The sequence below is a fragment of the Ceratotherium simum genome, chromosome 40, assembly GCF_057802395.1.
Source record: "Ceratotherium simum simum isolate JZ-2026a chromosome 40, ASM5780239v1, whole genome shotgun sequence".
Lineage (NCBI taxonomy): Eukaryota > Metazoa > Chordata > Mammalia > Perissodactyla > Rhinocerotidae > Ceratotherium > Ceratotherium simum.
The window spans coordinates 5,266,369-5,291,823 of record NC_141939.1 but is presented as its reverse complement, the minus strand read 5'-3'; the positions used below and the strand labels follow the sequence as shown (position 1 = coordinate 5,291,823).

General features: G+C 47.3%; 1 protein-coding gene across 1 annotated transcript in view; it reads right to left on the bottom strand.

Annotated features, from left to right (window-relative positions):
• Window positions 1–25,455, bottom strand: part of CNGA3 (cyclic nucleotide gated channel subunit alpha 3) — a 97,128-nt gene that overhangs the window by 5,671 nt on the left and 66,002 nt on the right. Inside the window, exons 3-8 of the mRNA XM_087426183.1 lie at window positions 22,858–22,971; window positions 20,447–20,626; window positions 17,099–17,149; window positions 11,473–11,475; window positions 3,594–3,665; window positions 2,193–2,300 (exon numbers count right to left, since the gene is read on the bottom strand). Coding sequence (XP_087282309.1) covers window positions 2,193–2,300; window positions 3,594–3,665; window positions 11,473–11,475; window positions 17,099–17,149; window positions 20,447–20,626; window positions 22,858–22,971 — 528 coding nt within the window. The remainder of the gene's footprint in view (window positions 1–2,192; window positions 2,301–3,593; window positions 3,666–11,472; window positions 11,476–17,098; window positions 17,150–20,446; window positions 20,627–22,857; window positions 22,972–25,455) is intronic.

Below are 25,455 nucleotides of genomic sequence, written 5' to 3'. Positions count from 1 at the left end.
TGCTGCACACAGTGGGTTGGTCCATCATGTTACAGGGTAACAGCCCTGCTGCAGGGTTTGTATCCAGCGGCATCACCCCAGGCTCTGCTGAGGAGACCCAGGCTCTGAGAAGCTTTTCTGTCCCAAGGTCACGGAGAGCTGGGATCAACTCCAAAGACAGGGCCCTGTGGCCTCTTGGCGGTAAGCTAAGAGACCCCAGAAGGGGCAGGCTTTCTAGGCCTCACTGGTGGAGTCAGGTGAAGGGACTGAGGACTTGCCCTTTCTAGGGTCAAATGCCAATGAAGATATAAGAATTTCTGAGAGATTAACAACTGAACAAACCAGTAAATATTTTCTACTTTCTAGATCTTTATGCTCACTATTTCTCATACAGACAATACCCTAAAATACCCCTCTTAGCCCCGAAAGAGCAGCTGGCTCAGCAACTGCAAAGTCCCCTGCTCCCCTCTCAGAACAGCAGCTGGTCCCTGCAGCCACAGAGCCCCTGCTGACACAGAACAGCAGCTTGCCTGTGTATCCCCTCCTGCGTGAGTGCTAGGAAGGGCCTCAAGTTCTCCCTCTTCTCACCACCCCCCCACTTACCCTCAGGAGAGCAAGGGATCCCCCCTTGCTCAGACAGTCCCAAGAGCCCCCGCTCACTCTCAGACAGCAGTGGCAGGTCTCCTCCGCATCCCCGGCGTGTATCCTGACAGGAGCGCTCCAGACCCACGGTTTAGCCTCTGGAGCAGCGGCTCCCTGTCTTGCAGGTTGGCTCAGGACTGCCCCAGAGCCTAACGTCTGCTCTCAGCAGAGCAGGACTCGCCCTGCACCCTCGTGCTGCAGGCCGGCTCAGGAAAGGCCCAAAGGCACCGCTTACCCTCACAGAGCTGCAGCTCTCGCCTGCGTCGCGGTCCTGCTGCGCGCTCAGGGAAGTCCCAAAGCGCCCCCACACCCCAGAAATAGTCATACCGGTCCTTCAGGCTTGCTTAGGAATGTCCCTAAGCCCCTCTGCCTTCCCCGCACCTCCCTATCTACCCTCAGAGGAACAGCAGCCCACTCTGCATCCTTGTCCCATAGGCCTGCTAGGAAGGCTCCCAACCCCTTGCTTACTCTCAGAGAGTAGCAGCTCACCCCTTATCCTGCCCTGAAGCTTGCTTAGAAAAGCCCCAAAGCCTCCTGTGTACCTCCGGGAGAGCAGCGGCTTGCCCCTCTGGCCCCGACCTGCTCGCTCAGGGACTCCCCAAAGCCCCGCCCCCTCAGAACCGTGGGCGCACAGCTCCTCCTCCTGAGGCCCAAAGCCCCGCCCACCCTGGGGGGAGCAGCCGCTCACGCTCGCACTAGAACACCCCAGAGGCCCCTGCCTACTCTCAGAAATGCGGCCTCTTCACCCTGCATCCTTGCCTGCACCTTGCTCAGAAATGCTAGCCAGACCCCCGCCTGCCCCACTAAAGGAGAATCAAGGCATCCCTTCACACCTCTCCTGCAGACTTTCTCAGAAGCGCCCCAAAGCCCCCGCTGGCCTACGGAGCAGCAGCTCACCCTGCATCCCTGTCCTGCAGCTTGCTAGGAAAGTTCCAGAGCCTCCACTTATCCTCACAAGAGCAACAGCTCGGCCCTCATCCCAGAAGTATGTGCTTGCTTAGGAACGTTCCAGAGCCTCCATTTACCCCCACAAGAGCAACAGCTCGGCCCTCATCCCGGAAGTATGTGCTTGCTTAGGAACTTCCCAAAGCGCACGTCTACCCTGAGAAAGTAGCAGCAGCTTGCCCTGCACCCCAGCACTGAAAGTTGCTTGGGAAAGCGCAAAGCCCACAGCCTGCAATCAGAGAACTGTGCTTCTCCCCTGCATCCCCACCCTGCAGGCAGCTCAGGAACGCCCCAACCCCACCCACTGCCCCTCAGAGGAGCAGCAACTCGCTCCTGAGTCTTCCTGCTACAACCCAATTAAGAAGGCTCCAAGGTGCCAGGACCCTTGCTGTTGATCTCAGGCGCAGTCCTACCAATGCCTCAGAGAAGCTTGATGGTTCTCTTTGAGATCCTCCTTATAGATGGAGAAACTGAGGCACATATAGCTGGATGGTGGCTGCGAGGGGACGAGAAGTCCGGCTTCCTGAGTGGGACTCAGAGCTCATTCTGGAGGCCTGTCTGCCCTCACTCCCTCCCTGCCCCTCCGCCCTGCCCCTCCTGGGTGGAGGCCTGCCCAGCGCCCCTACCTGCACACTAGCAGACACCAGTTATAGAAGACAGGCAGGGCAATGACAGTCAGCCAGTGGTAGTACACATTGCTGGAGGGGTCCACCACAATGGGTTCCTTCTTCTTTCTGGAAACACAGACACACACAAACAGCACAGTGTGTTGAAAAACCACAGCTTTGGAGCGTCTTAGAGCCCTGGCCTAGCTTAGAGACCCTAGGGCACTTGCTGGCTGAAGCTCAAGAGATGGCTGTCCCAGACAGTGTCCTGTCAGTCTCAAGAGGTCACCTGGAGTGTCCCTGTATGGGAAGACAGGCTGGGAGCAGGGCAGACTCTGGTCCTTCCTTCCCTGCTCAGCTCCCCAGGAAGCCTCAGTTGACTATAAAATCCTGGTGATGGCATTCCCATGTGTCCTGTGGTATCCTCCATGCTCTTCAGGATGCTGAGAATGAAAATGCAGCATGGTAATGTTGGAATCATCTGGGGCAGCTTTGTGAAAATGCTGATTCATGGGGCCCACCTGGACCCCCATCCAGGGCTGGGGCCTGGAAATGTGCATTTAAACATTGCCCTGATCGGGGGTTCTGAGGCTGCTCCTCTCTGGACAGAATTTGGAAGCCCTGGGGCATTCCCTCGGGAATGCTCTCCACCTGGCTCGCTGCATTCGTGCAGATGTTCTGAAGACTCATTTCCAAGCACTTGGATCCTGCCTCTCCATCAAGAACTGCTGACCTGGGAATCATCTAGGTTACTGTGGGCCAACATTGATTGGAAGAAATAGCTTAGGGTGCTTTCTGGTTTTATTTTCAGGATTTTCTGAGGATTACAGGTGGTACTGGAGATTCTTATTTTTCTTTGGGTCCACATTCTCCTCCCCCACCCCATAGCCCCCTATGCTGGCCCAGGCCCTAGAGGAGACCCTGGGGTGCCTTCCTGCCTGCACCTCGACTCAGCAAGTACAAGATCAACTGCTCACTGACAGGGCTTTGAAATGTTCCCGACACTCATCACCATGAGTTTGGATTAAAGTTTGTGCATAGAGTATTTTCTAGTGCCCAGGAGAAGGCCTCCGCTTACCCCGACTGTGTGGACGGTCACTTGTGTGGACAGACAGGGGGTGGGGCACAGGGGCAAGTCCACAGGGACAGCCTCTAGTTGCTCACCTGAGGCTGCGGAAAGCCCTCTCTACCTGTCACCCCCTTTGGGTTCCCAGAGCTGGGGCAGGACCCTCCCTGCAGAATGGGACCCTCACGTGATCTCAGGAAGCCTGACCCCCGCCTGGGACCAACTCCTCTCCCGCAGCCCTAAGCAGCCCCCTCTGTCTGAGCAGCATCGCTCTCAGACTCACGGGTCCTGGGCCCCAGGGAGGGTCAGGCCTGCTCTGACCTCTTGGGAGTACTTGAGCTTCTCTCAGTACTTACTCTTCTTGTTTCGGGCAGTTTTCCTTTTTCTCTTCTTCCTTTTTCTCCTTCTCCTCCTTTTTCGCTTTGTCACTGGATGATACAGGGTGACATTTAGCAATTTTCATATGCCAAGGACACTACCAAGTGGAGAGGGTAGGCTATGGTGATATGGAGGAGAGGGTGTGGCATAGAGAAGGGTATTTCCAGCACACTGGGACAAGGAATGAGGCTACTGATTTCTTTATTATAATTATAATAATATTCCTGGAGTGTGAGGTAAGCCACCCCATTGAAGCACGCATTAAATATGCTGAAGTAGACATGCAGAGTGGTTCAGTCTAATGTTCTACAACTTCTGACCTACGTTCATGAGCCCCTAGGAAGTCACAAACAGCTTGAGACGGGAGACCTTTTGAGGTAATTGGAAATAAACCCAAATCCACACACTTAGGGCAGAGAAGTCACTCGGAGTTTTGAAAGTCACATGTAAAGCTCTTCAGCTCTCAGTCCTGAAGTAAACGGTGTGGCCTGTCAGTTGTTCTGGGTCAAATGAAAACCTGGCCCTTGATGAGAAAGCCAGGGAGCAAAAGGGAAGCAAAGTCTGCATGGGCAGGAACAGGTATGCCAGGTGGTGGCAAATCTTAGAGTCGTCTGAGGCAAATGCAGTCGCGTCGGACACAGATCCAGACTTTGCTAGGCTGTGAGGCGGTGGGTGGAAGAGCGCCCCTTCTGCCTGCGTCTGTGGGAAGGTCCGTGAGTGCAGGTGTTTCCTCAACACGTGGATTTACTGTGCTTCCTCTTCTTTATTGCAAGTCTTTCAGGGGCTGGGCACGGTTATAAAGGTTATCTACGATGGGTCTGCAAGGCAGGCATCATTGCCCACAGAACAGTTGAGGAAACAAAGGGGAAAGGTAAAAGACCCAGCCTGCCCAAGGCGCATCCCCCAGAATCACCACAGGCCCCATCCAATTCCCCTTTTCCACATCTTGGAGGAAGGCACGGGGTGTCTGCTAATTAAACCCTCGTTGAACAAGACCAATACACTTTACAAAGGACTTCCTCAGGAAATAATCAAAAATGTGTGTGCGAACACGCATACAGAGGAATAATCACTACCCTTATTTCTAATAGTCAAAAAGTGTAAGCAATCTAATCATGCAACAGTAGGAGCTTCGTCATCAACGAGAAATTCTACGAGGCCACTTAAAATTGTGTCGTGGAAGAACATTCAGTGACATGGGAAAATGTTCCTAATATTTCACGAAGTTAAAAAGCAGGCTACAAAAGAGTGTATAGTAAGAGCTGTATTAGTTTTCTGTTGTTGCCAGAACAAATTACTACAAATGTAGTGGCTTAAAACAACCCAAATTTATTATCTTGCAGGTCTGTAGGTTGGAAGTCTGGTATGGGTCTCACCAGACTAAAGTCATGGTGTGGGCACGGCTGTGATCCTTTCTGAAGACCCTAGGGGAGAATCTGCTTCCTGCTTACTTAGATTGCCGGCAGAATTCAATTCCTTGCAATTTTAGGATATCCTCATTTTCTTGCTGGCTCTGAGGTGAGGGCATTCCCAGCTTTCAGAGGCTGCTGCATCCTTGGTCCTAGGCACCCTTCCTCCATCTGCAAAGCCAGCAACAGTAAGTTGAGTCCTTCTCAAGATCTCATCTCTCTCGTTCTCTGCAGCTGGGAAAGGTTCTGCACTTTTAAAGATGCATGTGATTAGATTGGGCCCACCTTGATAATCCAGGATAATCTCCCCATCTCAAGTTCCTTAAACTTAATCACCTCTACAAAGTTCCGTTTGCCCATGTAAGATAACAGTCACAGGATGTGGGCATTAAGGTATGCGCATCTTGGGGAGCCATTATTCTACTTACTATTCACCTTCATTCCAGGATCCCCCAAAGTCTCATCCCGTTATAGCATCAACTCAGAGTCCAAAAATATCATCTAAATCTCATCAGTTCAAAAAATCCTGAATCTCATCATCTAAATCAGTGTGGGAAAGGCTCTGGGTGTGAATCATCCTGGGCATGAGTCCTCTCTCCCTGTGGACCTGTGACACTAAAGAGACAAATCATCTGCTCCAAAAACACAATCGAGGGGCAGGCTTAGATAACACATCTAGACATTACAGTTCAAAAAGGGAGAAGACGGAAGGACAAGAGGAGTCACTGGTCCCAAGCAACTCTGAAATGAAGTGGGGGCAATTGCCGTTAATTTCAAGGCCTGAGAATGATCCTCCGTGGTTCACGACTCGGTTCTCCGAGTCACCTTCCTTTTTCATGAGAAGTAGCATCCATTTTCATGAAAGGTATTTGGTAGCCGAGTGGTCTTATTAGCCTGTTTCCTGCATCTAGAATTTAGGGGTCCAATAGTCTTCCTTCATTTCATACTATTTCTGTCTGTTCAGGTCTAAGCTGGCAGTGTTTCTGCTGGTATGAAATCTTCCAGAACTTTGTGAGTCATGGATACCAGAGAGATTCACTCTGCTAGACAAGAAGCTCATTCACAGATCTTTCTGAAAAATCTCTTCTCTATTTTTGGCTCGGGCTGAGAAGGCTGAAGGGAGCTATTCGCCACACCCTTAATCTCTTCAGAGAGTCTTCTATGTGACTCAATACTCAGAGCTTCTGATCTTTCTGAGGTTTTAGCAAAAGGCTGGTCAGCCATACCCTCGGTTTTCCTGATGGTGAGTTTTTAAAATCTAGTATCTTTTGCCATTTGAGTAGGCTGAGAATTTCCAAAATCATCAGGTCCTGTTTCCTTTTCATTTTATTTATTTATTTATTTTTATTTTTCTAAATTTTTTGTTTATTGCAGTAACATTGGTTTATAACATTGTATAAATTTCAGGTGTACATCATTATACTTCTATTTCTGCATAGATTACATCATGTTCACCAACCAAATACTAATTACAACCCATCACCACACACATGTGCCAAATTATCCCTTTCACCCTCCTCCCTCCCCTCTTCCCCTCTGGTAACCACCGATACAATCTCTGTCTCTGTGTGTTTGTTTGTTGTTGTTATTATCTACTACTTAATGAGGGAAATCATACGGTATTTGACCTTCTCCCTCTGACTTATTTCACTTTGCATTATACCCTCAATGTCCATCCATGTTGTCACAAATGGCTGGATTTCATTGTTTCTTATGGCTGAGCAGTATTCCATTGTGTATATATACCACAGCTTCTTTATCCATTCGTCCCTTGATGGGCACTTAGGTTGCTTCCAAGTCTTGGCTATTGTGAATAACGCTGCAATGAACACAGGGGTGCATGTACCTTTACAAATGGGTGTTTTCAAGTTCTTTGGATAAATACCCAGCAGTGGAATAGCCGGATCAAATGGTAGTTCTATCCTTAATTTTTTGAGGAATCTCCATACTGTTTTCCATAGTGGCTGCACCAGTTTGCACTCCCACCAGCAGTGTATGAGAGTTCCTTTCTCTCCACATCCTCTCCAACACAAGTTGTTTCCTGTCTTGTTAATTATAGCCATTCTGACGGGCGTGAGGTGATATCTCATTGTAGTTTTGATTTGCATTTCCATGATAGTAAATGATTTTGAACATCTTTTCATGTGTCTGTTGGCCATCTGTATATCTTCTTCGGAGAAATGTCTGCTCATATCTTTTGCCCATTTTTTAATTGGGTTGTTGGTTTTATTGCTGTTGAGATGCATGAGTTCTTTATATATTTTGGAGATTAACCACCTCTCAGATGTATGGTTTGCAAATATCTTCTCCCAATTGTTAGGTTGTCTTTTCGTTTTGTTGATGGTTTCCTTTGCTGTGCAGAAGCTTTTTAGTTTGATGTAGTCCCATTTGTTTATTTTTTCTATTGTTTCTCTTGCCCGGTCAGACATGGTGCTTAAAAATATGTTGCTAAGACCAATGTCGAAGAGTGTACTGCCTATGTTTTCTCTAGAAGTTTCATAGTTTCAGGTCTTACATTCAAGTCTTTAATCCATTTTGAGTTAGTTTTTGTGTATTGTGTAAGGTAAGGGTCTACTTTCACTTTTCTGCATGTGGCTGTCCAGTTTTCCCAACACCATTTGTTGAAGAGAATTTCTTTTCTCCATTGTATGTTCTTGGCTCCTTTGTCAAAGATTAGCTGTCCATAGATGTGTGGGTTTATTTCTGGGCTTTCAATTCTATTCCATTGATCTGTTTGTCTGTTTTTGTGCCAGTACCGCGCTGTTTTGGTTACTATAGCTTTGTAGTATATTTTGAAATCAGGGAGTGTGATACCTCCAGCTTTGTCCTTTTTTCTCAGGATTCCTTTAGCTATTCAGGTTCTTTTGTTGTTCCATATAAATTTTAGGATTCTGTGTTCTATTTCTGTGATAAATGTTGTTGGAACTTTGATAGGGATTGCATTGAATCTATAGATTGCTTTAGGAAGTATAGACATCTTAACTATGTTAATTTTTCCAACCCAAGAGCATGGAATATCTTTCCATTTCTTTGTGTCTTCTTCAATTTCTTTCAGCCATGTCTTATGGTTTTTGGTGTACAGATATTTCACCTCTTTGGTTAAGTTTATTCCTAGGTATTTTATTGTTTTTGTTGCCATTGTAAATGGGATTGTATTCTTAATTTCTCTTCCTGCTACTTCATTGTTATTGTATAGAAATGCAACTGATTTTTGCATGTTGATTTTGTATCCTGCAACTTTACCATATTCGTTTATTACTTCTAATAGTTTTTTGGTGGATTCTTTAGGGTTTTCTATATATAAAATCATGTCATCTGCAAATAGTGAGAGTTTCACTTCTTCCTTTCCAATTTGGATTCCTTTTATTTCTTTTTCTTGCCTGATTGCTCTGGCTAGGACTTCCAGTACTATGTTAAATAGGAGTGGTGAGAGTGGGCATCCTTGTCTGGTTCCTGTTCTTTGAGGGATAGCTTTCAGTTTTTCACCATTGAGGATGATATTAGCTGTGGGTTTCTCATATATGGTCTTTATTATGTAGAGGTACTTTCCTTCTATACCCATTTTATTCAGAGTTTTTATCATAAATGGATGCTGTATCTTGTCAAATGCTTTCTCTGCATCTATTGAGATGATCATGTGGTTCTTATTCTTCATTTTATTAATGTGGTGTATTACATTGATTGATTTGCGAATGTTGAACCATCCCTGCATACCTGGAATAAATTGATCATGGTGTATAATCTTTTTAATGTATTGTTGTATGTGATTTGCTAGTATTTTGTTGAGGATTTTTGCATCAATGTTCATCAGTGATATTGGCCTGTAATTTTCTTTTTTTGTGTTGTCCTTGTCTGGTTTTGGTATCAGGGTAATGTCGGCTTCATAGAATGAGTTAGAGAGCTTGCCCCCATCCTTAATTTTTTGGAAGAGTTTGAGAAGGATAGGTATTAAGTCTTCTTTGAATGTTTGGTAGAATTCACCAGGGAAGCCGTCTGGTCCTGGACTTTTATTTTTGGGGAGGTTTTTGATGACTGTTTTGATCTCCTTACTGGTGATTGGTCTATTCAAATTCTCTATTTCCTCTTGATCCAGTTTTGGAAGGTGGTATGATTCTAAGAATTTATCCATTTCTTCCAGGTTGTTGAACTGGTTGCCATATAGCTTTTCACAGTATTCTCGTATAATCTTTTGTATTTCTGAGGTGTCTGTTGTAATTTCTCCTCTTTCATTTCTGATTTTACTTATTTGTGCCTTCTCTCTTTTTTTCTTGGTGAGTCTAGCTAAAGGTTTGTCAATTTTGTTTATCTTTTCAAAGAACTAGCTCTTGGTTTTACTAATTTTTTCTATTTTTTTCTTAGTCTCTATTTCATTTATTTCTGCTCTGATTTTTATTATTTCCCTTCTTCTACTGATTTTGGGCTTTGTTTGTTCTTCTTTTTCCAGTTCCTTTAGGTGCATTGTTAGATTGTTTATTTGAGATTTTTCTTGTTTGTTGAGATAGGCCTGTATTGCTATAAACTTCCCTCTTAGAACCGCTTTTGCTGTATCCCATAAATTCTGGCATGTCGTATTTTCATTTTCATTTGTCTCCAGGTATTTTTTGATTTCTTCTTTGATTTCTTCGTTAACCCAATCGTTGTTCAGTAGCATTTTGTTTAATCTCCATGTATTTGTGGCTTTTCTGATTTTCTTCCTATAGTTGATTTCTAGTTTCATACCGTTGTGGTCAGAAAAGATGGTTGGTATTATTTCAATCTTCTTAAATTTATGGAGACTTGTTTTGTGGCCTAATATGTGATCAATCCTGGAGAATGTTCCATGTGCATTTGAAAAGAACGTGTATTCTTCGGTTTTTGGATGGAATGCTCTGTATATATCTACTAGGTCCATCTGTTCTAGTGTGTCATTTAAGGCCAATGTTTCCTTATTGATCTTCTGTTTGGATGATCTATCCATTGGTGTAAGTGGAGTGTTAAAGTCCCCTACTATTATTGTGTTACTGTCTATTTCTGTTTTTATGTCTGTTAATAATTGCTTTATATATTTAGGTGCACCTACATTGGGTGCGTAGATATTTACAAGTGTTATATCCTCTTGTTGGATTGTTCCCTTGATCATTATGTAATGCCCTTCTTTGTCTCGTTTTACAGTTTTTGTTTTAAAGTCTATTTTGTCTGATATGAGTACTGCTACCCCTGCTTTCTTTTCAGTGCCATTTGCGTGGTGTATCTTTTTCCATCCCTTCACTTTCAGTTTGTGAGTGTCTTTAGGTCTGAAGTGTGTCTCTTGTATGCAGCATATATATGGGTCTTGTTTTTTTATCCAGTCAGCCACCCTATGCCTTTTAATTGGAGCATTTAGTCCATTGACGTTTAAAGTAGCTATTGATAAGTATGTACTTACTGCCATTTTTTAACTTCTTTTTTTTTTTCCCTCAGTGTTTTAGTAGTCCTTCTCTGTTCCTTACTTCTTCTATACAGAATTGATGGTCACTTTAGTTTGACCTCTGTCTGAAAGCTGTACTCTTTAACTACCCTCCTCCCTCCTTTTATGTTTTTGATATCATATCCAACTTCTTTTTTGTGCATTTGTATCCATTACGTTCTAATCGTGGAAATAGATAATTTTTCCTATTTGTGGTCTTCTCTTTTCCCCTTAAATCAGTCCCTTTAACATTTCTTGTAACACTGGTTTCTTGGTGACAAACTCCTTTAATTTTTGTTTGTCTGGGAAATTTTTGATCTCTCCTTCCATTTTGAACGATAACCTTGCTGGGTAGAGTATTCTTGGCTGTAAGTTTTTTCCTTTTAGCACTGTAAATATATCATGCCATTCTCTTCTAGCCTGTAAGGTTTCTGCTGAGAAGTCAGCTGATAGCCTTATGGGGTTTCCTTTGTATGTAACTTGACATTCTCTTGCGGCTTTTAGGATTCTCTCTTTATCTTTAATTCTGGACATTTTGATTATGATGTGTCTTGGTGTGGGCCTCTTTGGGTTTATCTTGTTTGGGGCTCTCTGTGCCTCCTGTACCTGGATGTCTGTTTCCTTCCTTAGGTTAGGGAAGTTTTCATCTATTATTTCTTGAAATAGATTCTCTGCCCCCTTGTCTCGCTCTTCTCCTTCCGGGACACCTATAACACGGATGTTAGTGCGCTTGATGTTGTCCCAGAGGTCCCTTAGACTGTCCTCACTCTTTTTAATTCTTTTCTCTTTTACCTGTTCACCTTGGGTAATTTCTTCTAGTCTTTCTTCCAGCTCACAGATCCGTTCTTCTGTATCCTCTACTCTGCTTTTGAGTCCCTCTAATGAATTTTTCATTTCCAGTATTGTATTCTTCATTTCTGATTGGTTCTTTTTATATCTTCCATTTCTTTGTTGACATTCTCACTGAGTTCATCTATTCTTCTCCCCAGATCAGTGAGCATCCTTAACACTCTTAGTTTGAACTCTCTGTCGGGTAGGTTGCTCATTTCTGTTTCACTTAGTTCCTTTTCTGGGGTTTTGTCCTGTTCCCTTACTTGGAATGTATTCTTTTGCCTCCTCATTTTGCCTCTTTCCCTGTGCTTGTGTCTATGTATTAGGTAGGTCAGCTACGTCTCCTGCTCTTGGATAGGTGACCTTATGTAAGTGATGGCTTAGGAGGCTTCCAGTGTGCTTCCCTCAGTTCTCAATGTTCCAGGGGTGGCCCCTATGTGGGCTACGTGTGTCCTTCTATTGTGGCCTGTTAGCTCTCCCTATAGGCGCCCAGGGAGGCTGAGTTATGCTCCTGGCCAGCTGTTGTAATGCTCAGCTGCTTGTAGTTGTTGTGGGCCCTTCAGTCTCTTTATCAGGTGTGGGAAGCCCCAGCACACTTGGCTGCAAGTTCTAATACTACATTTGTTTTGCAGTATTTCTTTTAAGTGAGTAGGCCACCAGCATGGCAGGTTGTAGGCTCAGGGGCTTACAATTGCTATAAGCCTCTAGCCTTTAGGTCTCTTGTCAGCTCTCTGAGGATTGCAGCTGGGTGGGGCTGGCCTCAAGCACAGGAGCACCCAATTGTTTCAGGCTTTGGAAGGTGGGGCAAACCCCCTATGTGGGTCTTTGAAAAGCACAAGTCTTCTGCAGCTGACAAGCCCTGCTGCCCACAGGTCGACACACACAGTCAACACAGTCCTGCCCTGTGTGCACGCCCTGACCACCTGAAGTGGACCCAGTCTCTCCACGGTGGGAGCCCCACCCACTCCACCACCACCCCACACTCTCCACCCACTCCTTGTGCACACCCTGCCCCACTGAAGTGGGCTCAGTTGCCAGGCTGCAGAGAATCCAGTCACCAATCTATGCAGGCCCACAAGTTGCCTGAGGGCTTTTTGTTGGGTGGGGCCAGTCTCTAGGGTGGGCTGCCTGCCCTGGCTGAGCTGGATTAAATCAGTTCTCTAGTGGTTGGGGCAGACCTGGGCTAGCAGGCCCCAGGGAGAACTCTAATCGCGTCTGTGTCAGCATGCCCACACCAGGCCACAACAATGGCTGCCCCCAATGTCCCAGTCCCTGGAGAGATCCCACCTCTCACTGCAATGCACTCAGAGCCTATCAGGTGAGTCTCTTTTCACTGTGCACCTTTCTTTCTGGTGACTTTAGGTTGCTTTCTGAACTGGGTGAGTTTGCGCGTGGGCACTTTAAGAGCCAGTTTTAATTTCTTTGTGAACCATCTTTTCTGGGGTTACTCCCCAATGTTTTAGTAGCAGGCAAAGTCAGATATTATGCCACTCATCTCGATTGTGTTGGCTCCACAAAATGCCTACAGCAGGGGCGCTCCCCAGCTCAGGGCCCCGCTCCTCCAGGGAGGGCTGTGTACCTGTGGGCTGCTCTCAGGCAGCCGTGAACCTGGCGGCTTGTGAAGGTGGCATTTTTTCTCTCCAGAAGGGAGTTTATGCCTCTTCCACCTCAATTAGGATTGTCCTTTGTTGCAGGAGTTCCTCTTATCCAGTTTTCAGTTCTGTCTCAGGGGTAATTTTTCCACGTGTAGTTGTAAATTGGCCGTGTCCGTGGGAGGAGGTGAGTTCAGAGTCTGCTTACACCGCCATCTTGACTTCCCCTCCATGATATCTAAAACTGGTCCTGTTTCCTTTTCATTTTACAGTTCTTCCCTCAACTTATCTCTCTCCTCTCAAGTTTTACCATAAGCAGCAAGAAAAAACCAGGCTGCACCTTCAACATTTTGCTTGGAAATATCCTCAGCTAAATATTGAATATCATTGCATACAAGTTCCGCTTTCCACATACTTGCAGAATACAATTCCGCTAAGCTTTTTGCCGTTATAAAACAAGGATCCCCTTTCCTCCAGTTTCCAATAGGCTACTCCTCATTTCCTCCTGAACTCTCGCCAGCAGCATCCTTAAAGTCCAGATTTCTACTAACAGTCTGTTTATGACCATTTAGATATTGCATATTTAGGCAACTTACGTTTTCTCTGCAGTGTTCCTCATTTCCTTCTGAGGCCTCGCTGGCAGAGGGTTTTGTTTTTTTTTTAATTTTTTGTTTATTGCAGTAACATTGGTTTATAACATTGTAAAAATTTCAGGTGTACATCATTGTACTTCTATTTCTGCATGGACTACATCATGTTCACCACCCAAATACTAATTACAACCCATCACCACACACATGTACCGAATTATCCCTTTCGCCCTCCTCCCTCCCCCCTTCCCCTCTGGTAACCACCAATCCAATCTCTGTCTCTATGTGTTTGTTTATTGTTGTTATTATCTACTACTTAATGAAGGAAATCATACGGTATTTGACCTTCTCCCTCTGACTTATTTCACTTTGCATTATACCCTCATTGTCCATCCACATTGTCACAAATGGCTGGATTTCATCGTTTCTTATGGCTGAGTAGTAGTCCATTGTGTATATATACCACTCGCTGGCAGAGTTTTTAACGTCCATATTTCTTCTAACAACCTGTTCGAAGCAATCTAAGCTTTAAAAAAAAAATCACACTCCTTAAAATTCTTCTAGCCTCTGTCTAGTGCTCGATTCCAAAGCCAGCTCCACATTTTTAGGTGTTTGTGACAGCAGCACCCCACTTCTGGTATCAGAAGCTGTGTTATTTGTTTCCTATCACTGCCATAACAAATTACCACAAACCTAGTGGCTTAAAACAACCCGAAATTTTTATATTACAGTTCAGGAGATCAGAAGCCTGGTATAAGTCTGACTGGATGGAAATCAAGGCTTCATCAGACTGCATTCCTTCCCGGAGGCTCTGAAGGAGAATCTGTCTCCTGCTCATGTGGATTGTTGGCAGAATTCAGTTCCTTGAAGCTGTAGGACCAAGTCCCTGTTCTCCTGCTGGCTGTAAATGGAGGGCTTTCCCAGCTTTTGGAGGCTGCTTCATCCCTTGGCTCATGTCCCCCAGCCTCCATCGTCAAAGCCAGCAATGATGGGTCGAGTCCCTCTCACACTGCAAATCTCTCTTCCTCTCTCTTGCATCTCATAGCTCTGACCCACTCTTCTACCTCCCTCTCCTCCTTTTAAGGGACTCACGTGATTACAGGGGTCCACCTTGATAATCCAGGATAATCTCACCATCTCAAGGTCCTCAAATTTAATCACATTTACAAAGTCCCTTTGCCATATAAGGCAATCTATTCACAGGTCCAGAGAGTAGGACATAGACATCTATGGGAGGGGGGTGAAATTATTCTGCTTACCACACTCCTATGCACCAGGCACTGTTCTAAGCACTTTATATATATTACCACATTTAGTCTTCACACAGTCCTGTAAGTAAGATACAATTACAACCCCTACTTTACAAGTCAGGAAACTGATGCACAGAGAGGTTAGGTAGTTTGCCAAGTCACAAAGCTCTTAGGTGGCCAAGTTGGGATACAAATATTCTTAACCAGTGTATATTTTAAATACATCCTATCTATCTATCTATTCAATATACATACCTAGAAAAAACTTGCAGTGATATTTGCCAACATGTTAAGATGGGTTATCTCTGATAATGGAATTCTATTGTTAACATGAAGTGTACGTTTTGTGGGTGTATGCTCATGGGTGCTTTTCTGTGTTTTCAAAGTTTTTGACAATGAGTATATGAATAAATTGAGTAAGAATAAAAGGTTAGGGAGCTGGCCCGGTGGTGTATCAGTTAAGTTTTCGCGTTCTGCTTCAGCGGCCCAGGGCCGCTGTAGGTCCTAGAACTAGAAGGACCTACAACTAGGACATACCACTATGTGCTGGGGCTTTGCGGAGAAAAAAGAAAAAGAGGAAGATTGGCAACAGATGTTAGCTCAGGGCCAATCTTCCTCAAAAAAAAATAAATAAAAGGTTATTAAAATCATTAAATGAGAAGAGCAAGTCACCCATCCTCTGTCCTCTTGAATCTACTGGGATGTGCCCCCTGAAGTCGGTTTTCTGCCTCTGAAGTGCTAATGTCAAGGCACCGGCAGAGGGCGCTGCCCACAAGCTTATTGGCAGGCTTAGTTCTGCGGGGAGTTTAATCACGCCAGGCTCAGCTACCCTTGTCCGGGATTTTTGCTCCAGGATTTGTCCAGGTCTCAGCCTTTCTTCTGGCTACCAACCTGCTGAGGGCCTAGGAAAGACCCAGCGCCATCCAGCTGCATCCCCAAATTCACCCAGCACTGCCCCAAAAGACCTATGCAGAGTCTTGAAATGATGCTGGTTTTGGCTAGGAACAGTTTGATGAGAGAGGGAGAAATTGTTCAGGACCCACGGGACTAAGTGAAAATGCCAGCAATGTGGTGGAAGAATGGGGGATGGTGTCCATAAGAGTTATTTCCATATCTTCTGTGCCCAGGGGGCCCCGTTTTGGGACGATCTCCAATTTTGTCCCTCGGTCCTTGGCTGCAGTGTGGACCCATGCTGTGAGCGCATCTGGAAAGATTTATAAGAGCCTGGTGCAGCCAACACCACCCACATCCGTCCTCGCCCACATCCCAGCCCCAGGACGGAGAGGCCTGGAGACCCACAGGACCTCCATCCGTGATTTCCAGTGCCCTGAGCCTTTCACCGACTGTGGGACTCAACACCAGCATTTCAAGGGTGTTTAATATCAGGTGTGGCTTTGAATCAAGCACATAGCGCAATAGCTATTATTTTGCAGATTAAATCATTTTTCTTGTTTGCCGGCAGTTGGGCCTCTGAATTTGATGTCTAAATTTGTGTAAACAAAATGCAACTGAGGTTCATGGAGGGAAATGGAAAAAGTTCTGTCAGAGGAACAGAGGGAAATAAGAAGAAAAAGCTCTGCATGTTTCTCTTTCAACTGGAAGTCAAGAAATTGGCACTTCTTGCGGATATTGAGGGTTTTTCTCTAAGCTCTAGCTGAGACCCCCCCCCCCATGAGATCCCACGGTATTCCAAAAAGGGAGGCTGGAGAACAGTGCAGACATGCACACACGCTAACACGTATGTACGCTCACACACACATGCACACGCCCTCCCTGGGCTCTTGGGTGGCGCTTGTCAGAATCACGTCAAACTGATCTGCCGGCTCAGCATCTGGTGATAGACAGTAATTACAGCGGGTCACCGTTTCAGGAGGCTAATCTCTGGAAATATTTAAATTTTGTCTTTCCACAGCCCTGATTACACGCTTCAAATTGGCCTGAATTGGCCGTAAGACAAGGGCATTTCACTGGCACACAGGAGCTTGAGGTTATAGAAGGGAAAGTGCATTCTCACCAGAAGGAGAAGATCCACTGCTCTGAAAAGGAACCCCAGTTTACCACCCTCAAATATCTAGCGATAGAGGGTGTTAAAACTTAAAACTTCTGTCTGATCCAACCCTTTGCTTTATAGATAAGAAAAACAAGAGACAAAGAGATAAAATGACTTGCCCAAAGAAATCATACAGACCAGATCCCGTCCCCCAGTTTGTCCATGGGGATAGATTTCCAATAAAAGGAACAGGATTCTAGAATAGTCTAGTGGTGTTTTGGGAGGGTGGGAAGCGGGAGTACTTGAGGGAGGCAAAGCTGGGGCTTCTAGGGGGTGGAGTGTGGCACTGGGTCGGGGGAGGGCGAGCGGGGCTCTGCGGGGAGCAGAGGTACTCACTTCTCTGAGTTGTTGCAGGAGTTGACATTGTTTCTGGCCAGGGGCCAGGCACTGCAGGGAGGCAGAGAGAATGCAGCATGGGAGTCTGAACTCAGTTCCAATTGCTGGGGACCATTTGCCCCAAGGTGGCTACTCTGGGACCCCCACCCCCTGTCTCCTGGGCACACAGGAGAAGAACACAGCTTGAAGAACAGGGGGTGTTGTTATCGTCAGGGACAAAATTTTTTGTGACTAGTTGTCTCTCGTAAAAGCCGTGGGGGAAGAGGGGATGAACACTTGGCGAAACGGAGGCTTCTGAGCAAACGGGGATTCACCGTTGGAATCCCATCCAGAATCCCGGCCTCAAATTCCACTCGATTTCCTTCAGTTTAACCAGACGCCGGGCAGCATGCCAGGCGCTACCAGGGGCACAGAAATGGACCCGATGTGGTGCCTGTTCTCCGGTGCTCTCAGGCGAAGCAGGTTGAGCGCTTTCCCCACCAGAGCGGACACATTCGGCAGCCGCGACCACGTGCTACCCTCATCTACAGAGGCGTGGCTCTCACAGGGTCCTCCCTCGACACCCAATCACAGCAGCCGCTTCCAATTTGCAAAGCAAAATATAGAGCATGAGCAGAATTGTCCCAGTTGTTAATCTGTCCTCCCTGTGTCCCCTGCCCCCGTGTCAATCTTAAAACTTCAGGGCCTGCCACCTGATCTATGCAAGAATCAGGTAGAAGGTGGGGGCTGGTTTTGCACCTAACTGGATGTTTTCCAGAGCTGAGCTGCTCAGTACCTCGTGGTGTTCAATGGGAAGAGGTACTATCTCCAGTGTTCGACTGCCAGTACCCGTCTTTGACACAGCTGGGTTAGGAAAGCCAGCTCGGCCTCACAGAGCTGGAGGATGGCTTGCTTGTCCGTGGTCACTGTATAAGCCAGTGGCCAGTGACACTCCAGCCTGACTCTCAGGGCACCTTTTCTACGATGCTGAACATCCAGCCAAAGCCGTTTTGGTACTTCTGCTCATCCTGCCCTTGTCTCCCTCTCCCCACCCAGGATGTGGCTCCAACTGCTTCTTTCAGGACTGGTTCTGATCATCAGAAAACAGGGATCAAACCCCTGTGAGATTGTGAAGGAAAGTTTAGCTCCTGGGGGGGCAGTGGCCCGTGTTTCCCACACCACTGTGCCCGTAATCTCATAAGGCCAAACCCACAGGAGAACTAAGACCCATCTCTGCACACATTTTGCTTTGTCAGTGGGACTTGGTCTGGAAAATTCAGTCTTCCTCCCTCAGGAAGCCTCCCTGATTGATCAGCTACTATTCTGCACCAGTGCATTCATCCACTCACTCTGAACTGTCGGGTGAGTGACCAGGCATCTGTGGTATAGTCAGGGCCTGCCCTTGATGGGGTCCTAGCTCAACGCTCCACTCACCTGATCACAATGGGAAATGGACAAAAAGTCTAATGTTTGTCTCCATTAGTCTAAGGTTGTGGAGAAGAGAATTTGATCAACTAAACCAGGGAAGTCTTTGCTCGCCCAAAGGACTGAACCGGTCAGGCCGGCTTGCTAGCAAACCTCTTTTTCCTCCCTCCCTCCTCTTTCTCCTCCTCCTCCCTCTCTATCTTCTCTTCTTCCTTAGCTGCCATCCCCCTGTCTTTCTGGCTTAGCAGCAAACAGCGTACAGGCCTTACAGTCATGGAGCTCCCTCACGGTCTGGGGTGCTAGGCCCTGGGACCCTGGGATGGCCCTGCAAGTGTCCCAGCCAGCATCCAGGCCCCCCATGGTTCCCTTCCCACAGCCCACAGAGCCCGAGGGTTTGTAGTCCAAGCTCCTGCGAGAACATGAGCCTGAGAATGCTGCTCCAGGAGCCTTCGCATCTCAGCCAGCAGCTCTCACACTTTCCCCAGGAAAGAAGACTGAACTTGGGTCTCCTAATGTGGTCACTAGTGAGAAATTTCTTTGAACTCTCATATTTTCTCTTGAACAGGCTTGTACATTTTACAATCTAATGCATAATCTATAATAAAAATCCCCCCCCCCCCCCACGCACATAGAAATACGGAGGTAAAATGGAAGCTTCAGGAAGATCCATCCTGTTTCCTCTGAGGCATCATGACCTTCACTCCCCAGGGGCCCAGATGCCTACACCTGAGCCCTTCTTCTGCTTGTTTGACACAAAAACAGATGGCATTTTCTCTAGCAAATTATATAGGGACTGTCTGTTCTGCAACAATCATACTCATTTTCACTTTTACATCTTATAAACCTTGGCATTACCTAGAGAATTCAGCCACAAGATCTTTTCAAGCCCCTTTTTTCAGAAAGCAGGTTCTGAGCAAGAGTCCTGTTTGTGAGGTACCTCTTGAGAGAGATACGCTTCCCCTCCTTGTCTTACCTCTCCTCCCCTCCACCTGCCCCGAGGGTCCTAAAGAGACCCTTGGCTGCTCTGTGACAATTAATTTGACCTGTGGTGGCCCAGGGGTCTCCCCACCAACCACTGGGTGGCGGGACTTCTCAAGAACAAGAGACGGGGGAGCGGCAGCTCTGTGTGTAGGGTGTGTGTGGGGTGTGTGTGGGGCGCGTGTGGGGCGTGTGGGGGGTGTGTGTGGGGTGGGGTGGGGGGCATGTCAGTCCAGCACCTGCCAATTTCTGTACATGTCTGCACCAGACAGCACCAGCCCCAAGCTTCCAGTTGGACAGGCGGCTGTGCAAGAAGACGCTCAGAACCCTTGCTCTGCTGACCATTCTCCTACCAGAAAGCAAACACTCCCCATCCCCCATCCTCCTCCACCCACAGTCACCTCCCCACCACCCCACCACATAGTTCTTAACCTGATCTGGGACATGGATGATCCCCCTTGAAAATTCTGACCTTTGGACCTTCTTCCCAGAAAAATGCATGTATACCTAGGCATAAAATTGTGGGTTCCATTTAGGTACTCCTTGAGGCTTGTGCTCTAAAAGCCTCTCTTTTTTAGGAAGGAGGGTCATAGTGCAGTCTAGGATGAGGGTCCTTTGCTGGGGAGAAACTGGTGAAGCCAGCATCCCCAGATGAGTCTCTGAGAGTACTAATTCCCGGGAGGCGAGCAGAGCTCCACGTAGGATGGGGGCAGTGGTAGAATGAGGCTGGGGACTCTGGTCAAAGGGTTTCCTCTCTGCAGGGCTCCTTGGCCTCTGGACAGGGACTGTTAGAGCATGCAGTACTCCTCCAAGACAGACATCTTCTTCAAGGAACTGCTGAGGGGGCGGTGCTCCAGAGCCACCCTGGGGCAGAGTGCATCCAAGCTAGATGGAGCAGGCAAACGCTTCCGGCCCTGCCCCGTCGCCCCTGGTGCAGGCAGCCCTTTCTCCTTTTTGGTTCCTTACCTGCTCCCTCTGTTGGGTAGCTCCTGGCTGCCCACGTTTGACTGGGCATTGCTTTCTCGGCTGGACACCTCCTTGAGCTCGGCTCCATGGAAACGCTCCAGAAAAGAGTCAGGTCTCTGGTCTTGGTGGTGTACGTGCCTGGCGGTCCAGGCGCGCAGCGAGATGATGAGGCGCGACAACCTGGAAGGGCACAGACAGGCAGCGAGTGCAGAGAAGGAGGAGACAGAAACCGCTTCTCAAGGGCCCAGGCAAACGCGGAGATGACCAGCAGGACACGGGTCCTGGGGGCCCTGTGGGCTCACTGCACGTCCACTCTGCTGGGCCTTTTATTCCCTTCTCCTCTGCCACATGCAGCCTGAGACAGAGCTTCTTTGAAAAGGGACATTGTCTTCATTATGGCTTTGTCCTTTTAACACCTCGACGCTACCAGAGGCACGATCCTTCAAACAGGGCATTAGCGAGCTTTGCTGCTCATCATCCCTTCTGCCCTGTGGAGGGCTCTGTTATGACTAGCAAGCATATGAGGAGTAAAAAATACAATTTCCAAATGGTATAAAATTTAGAGCAAGGTTTAAAGGAACAAGCACCCAGGTACAATTTAGATTCTTTCCCCAACCCTTGTCTTACTGTTTCTCATAGAAATTCTCATTTACCCCCCAGGACTTGTGCACAAGGTCCTTTGCAACTTGCCCTGACCCCTCTCCCAGAGCCAGACCCCATGGGATCCTCAAGCCCTGAGACCAGGCAGTCTTTGTTCCCAGAGCTCATCTTAGCTCCAGCTTTCCATGAGAACCCTTCCCTCAGCCCTGCCTCCTGCCTTCCCTGCCTCTGCCCGAGGGAACGGGACGAGAGACTCAACCCTGTATCTTGGGGCCCGGTTTCCCTGATGTGGCATCTACAGTGCACGCCACTGTCCCCAATAAAATCAGTTTTGAGCAATCCGGAGCGAAGTCATGAATTGTCACATTCTTTGACCCTCATCACACTCCTGTGACCTTAGCCTAAGGGAATTAATCAAAGCAGGAAAACATCCCACATGCAGAGATGCTTACAGACGCTGCTGGAGGCGTATGTGGAGGTGCCAACCTCTCTGCTCTGGTCGCTCCCGCACCCACATCCTCCCTCTACTGAGGAAGTGGAACCGAGGTCATACACCCCCCTCTGGCCTCAGCCAACAGGCTCAGAGATGGACAACTGACCCACAGTGAGTCACTCAAGCCTCTGAACTAAGCACCACTCCAACATGGGGTTGGGTGTCTCAACTCAAGATCATATGGCAAAGGCCATTTTTAGCCTGTGCCTACTGATGTGTGAGCAGAGAAAGCCAAAAATGGAGGAGACATGCAGAAAAAAAGCACCAAGACCATGAAACGCCACAAGAAAATGAGAGAGAGATGGCAGCTGCCTCCCCAGCTCCCCCTCGTGAGCCCCACTGGCTCCATTTCCATGAGGTGGTCTGTATCTTAGCTTCCGCTGGCCCTGCCCCAGGCCTTTTAATTCGAGCTGGTTTGAAGGCATTCTCTTCCTTGCAAAGAATGTTGAGAGCATTTTAAGACAAAAACACTGGAAATCACATAAATGCTCAGCTATAATGGGCCTAGTGAAATAATGGTAGCATCCTCCACAATGAAAAATATGAAGAATAAAGAGATAAATTAATTTTTTGTAATAATCTCAAGCAAAAACTGTAGAACACATGACTATATAAAATGACTATGGCATTGGTAAAAAAAAATTCGGTGGAAGGAAATCATGAGCCCAGGATTCGCTGAGCACCTGTCGTGAGTCCATGCTTGGCTCTGACGCAGTGCTGCTAGCCGCCCGTGGGGCAGGCACTGTTAGATGCATTTCTAAATGAGACTTGAAGAGGTGAAATGACTTCCTCAAGGTGTTAGAGCTGTTGAAGCCGGAGTACAGATGTCATCAGAAGGCAGACAGAGCCTAGTTAGTCTCTCAAATGCTTTTGCAAGGATGCATGCTATGGAGTCAAGACACGCCTGTGAGGACTTGCCAGAGGCTCTTTGGGACAGTGCCACTATTGCCCTCTGCATGCCACTGTGGTCCACCCAATGGGCTCCCACAGCTGGCTGGCCTTTTTTCTGAGTTCTTTTCTGAACCTTCCCTGGTTGGCTTTTTTTCTGAATTCTTCCAGAATTGAGCAAGTACTTCAATATCACTTTTTATCAAAGCAATTTCAGATAAAGGAAGTTTTTCTTAGACTTTTCTGAGCTCAGAACATCTGAGCCAAGAGGAAATTACTGACTAATAGATTTCTGACTGCTCTTCTCTTGCCCTATATTTCTCCAAATCTTCAACCCCACGCCACCCACCATTTCTTCCTGAGATGTATCTACGTTCTTTCTGCCTCAGTCTCCCCCTTCCCAAGGTGATGGCTGAGAATGGTCAGTTACCTGGCAGGCCCCTGGCCAGTGAAGGACCTTCGCCTGGATTCAGACAGTCCTCTGGTCTCCATGGTGATTCCTTGCTGCAGTTCTGATGATGTCTCCTCGCATGGCGAGTGGGTCCTAGGAAATCAAATATGCAGCAAGCTCAATTGATTTCAAGCTCATCCAGCTCCTGGACGCACTCAGGAATGAGATGGCCAGATGCCCTGCTTAATGAGGAAAGTCACCGTCACAGATCCCCAACCCAGGGGCTCCCCACTTGAGTTCATGCTCCAGCAGGATCCAGCAGATCCTGGCTTTTAGGATAAATGTGGCCTTTCCTTTATAGCAAGCCTGACCAAAGAAGGTAGCTCGTGCCCAGCTACTATCCACGGACTGGGTGAAAGGGGGCAAGGCAGCAGCAAATGATCCTCATCAGAGCACCAGGCAGGGGAGGTCCTAGTGCCTGCCCTCTGGAGCCATAGCAGCTGTTTCCACACAATGAGTCCAGAACAAGGATTTTGGTTCAAATACATCTCTGCATACTGAAATTCTATCTTCTAAGGCCAGATCAATGCTGCGTCCATCAAGAGGCCTTCCCTAGCCTCCCCTCCCACTGTGCGTGCGCTGCAGTCACACAACCTGGGCAGTTATTTGTGTGCTGGCCTGGCTGCCTTCACAGGAGCTCAGCCGTTAAGAGGAGGGTCCTGGAATATTGTATGGAACGGGTCTAGCGCTCCACGTGCATTTTTCTGATGTGCATTTCCACTGTGCCCTTTCCCAAGCCCTAACCTCCATCCCCTGTGATGCAGAAGTGACTAGGGTGGTGACCGCACCTGTGCAATTCAGGGTGAAAAGCATGAGCACATGTTGGACAGGTGCCCACAACTCAATGTGAGCACCAATGACACCAGCAGAGCCTGAGGTGGGTTGAATTGCCTCGGTAAGACCAACGCATTTGGGCTTATTTTCCTTTCTTTCCTTTTCTTTTAAAACCTCCTAGGGCTGAAGTTTGATCAGCCTGATTAAAAGCCATCCAGGCATTGGCCTCCAGGGATCTGCATTTCATTCTACGAGTCTTGAAGATCCCAAGCAAGACAAATTAAGTCTATCATGTGACCGATTCCAACCTAATCAGCCTTCTTAACAAGGTGGCAGAAGCAGGTGAGAATTAATGTCAGGGGAAAGGCTCTCTCTCCCAGGTGAGTGATTAGAAGTCAGAGTCCTGAACCCCAGCCACTGAGCTGCTGCCTCCTCCCTCCTACAATATCCCTGCTACCTCCAGCAGTGGGAACTCGCTACCATCCTGTGGCCCGTCCAGGCCACCTTTGCACAGCCCCAACTGCCACCAGGCTCTTCCTACCCTCAGCCTCCCCATATCAGGGCTACTTTTTCTTCTGGAACCTCACGGAGTCGGGCAAGTGCATCTCTACCTGTCTGCCTTCAATGCTGGGACGGCTCTCACACCTGGGCTGCATCTGGTTTTCCGGGCTAGAAACCCCAGCTCACCCAGCCATTCCTCAGCAGGTGCAAATCCCTTCCCTGTCATGCTCATTCTCCTGTGAGCAGGTTCCCGCATTCTTGCCTGACCAGGCAGGGAGACGGAGAACACCCTGCTGTTACTAGAGCCCAAGTGAGAAGGTCTTTGTAGGTTTGTGGGTTCGTGTGCTTTTGGTGGCCCCATCACCAGCGACCATCAGCCAAAACCCAAAGTCTTATAACACGGGCTGCTGCCAAGCCAGAAGGCCCTATCCTATGCATGTACAATTGACTCATGGGAAGTAAGTATTGGACCTTCCCGTTTACGTGAGTCACTTGATGTTCTGGGACCCTCACTGTGCAGCAGCATCATACTAGCCTTTCCTCCCTACTCCATCTCACTCACAAATGCGATGCACAAACCGCATACCATTGATTGACCGCTTACTGTATGTCAGTCACATACATTTTATCATTTCATTAACATAACCCTATAAGAGAGAAAACTGAGGTTCAGAGAGGTTAAGTCACTTCCCTGAGGTCACACAGCCAAGTGGCAAAGCTGCGATTAGAATGTCATTCCATCCCATTTGGAAGCTTGCTTTCATCCACTCCATGAAGCCGCTCTCTGTGTTTTCGTATGTGGCACTGATTAAAGCTAAAGTTGAATAGGACACGGCTGAGGACTGAGCTGTGCTTCGTGTCACTAGAGACACGGTTCTGATCCCCTTGGCTGCACTAAGTGGGCGTGGCTCTTTATTTCCAAACCACCTCGTTGAATTCTTCCTCTATCCCCATAAGAGACCACTTACATCTCATCCTTTCCCCTATGCGAGACCCTGTCAGAGGCCCTGCTGCAATTAGGAAGCCACAGTTCCCTTGCCCTTCCAATATTCTGTGTGCAGTCATGCATTGCTTGACAACAGGAAACGTTCTGAGAAATGTGTCATTAGGCGATTTTTGTCATTGTGCCAACATCATACAGTGTACCGAAGGGGAACAGAATTTGCCACCCCAAAATGTGTCTCTTTAACATGAGGATTATTTTAGGCTGATTATTTTTAAGAAACAAAAGACTCATAAAGTGTTTCTTGTTACTTCCCCCATAACTGCCTAAAAGAATTCAGATGAAAAACCTGTCTCTGG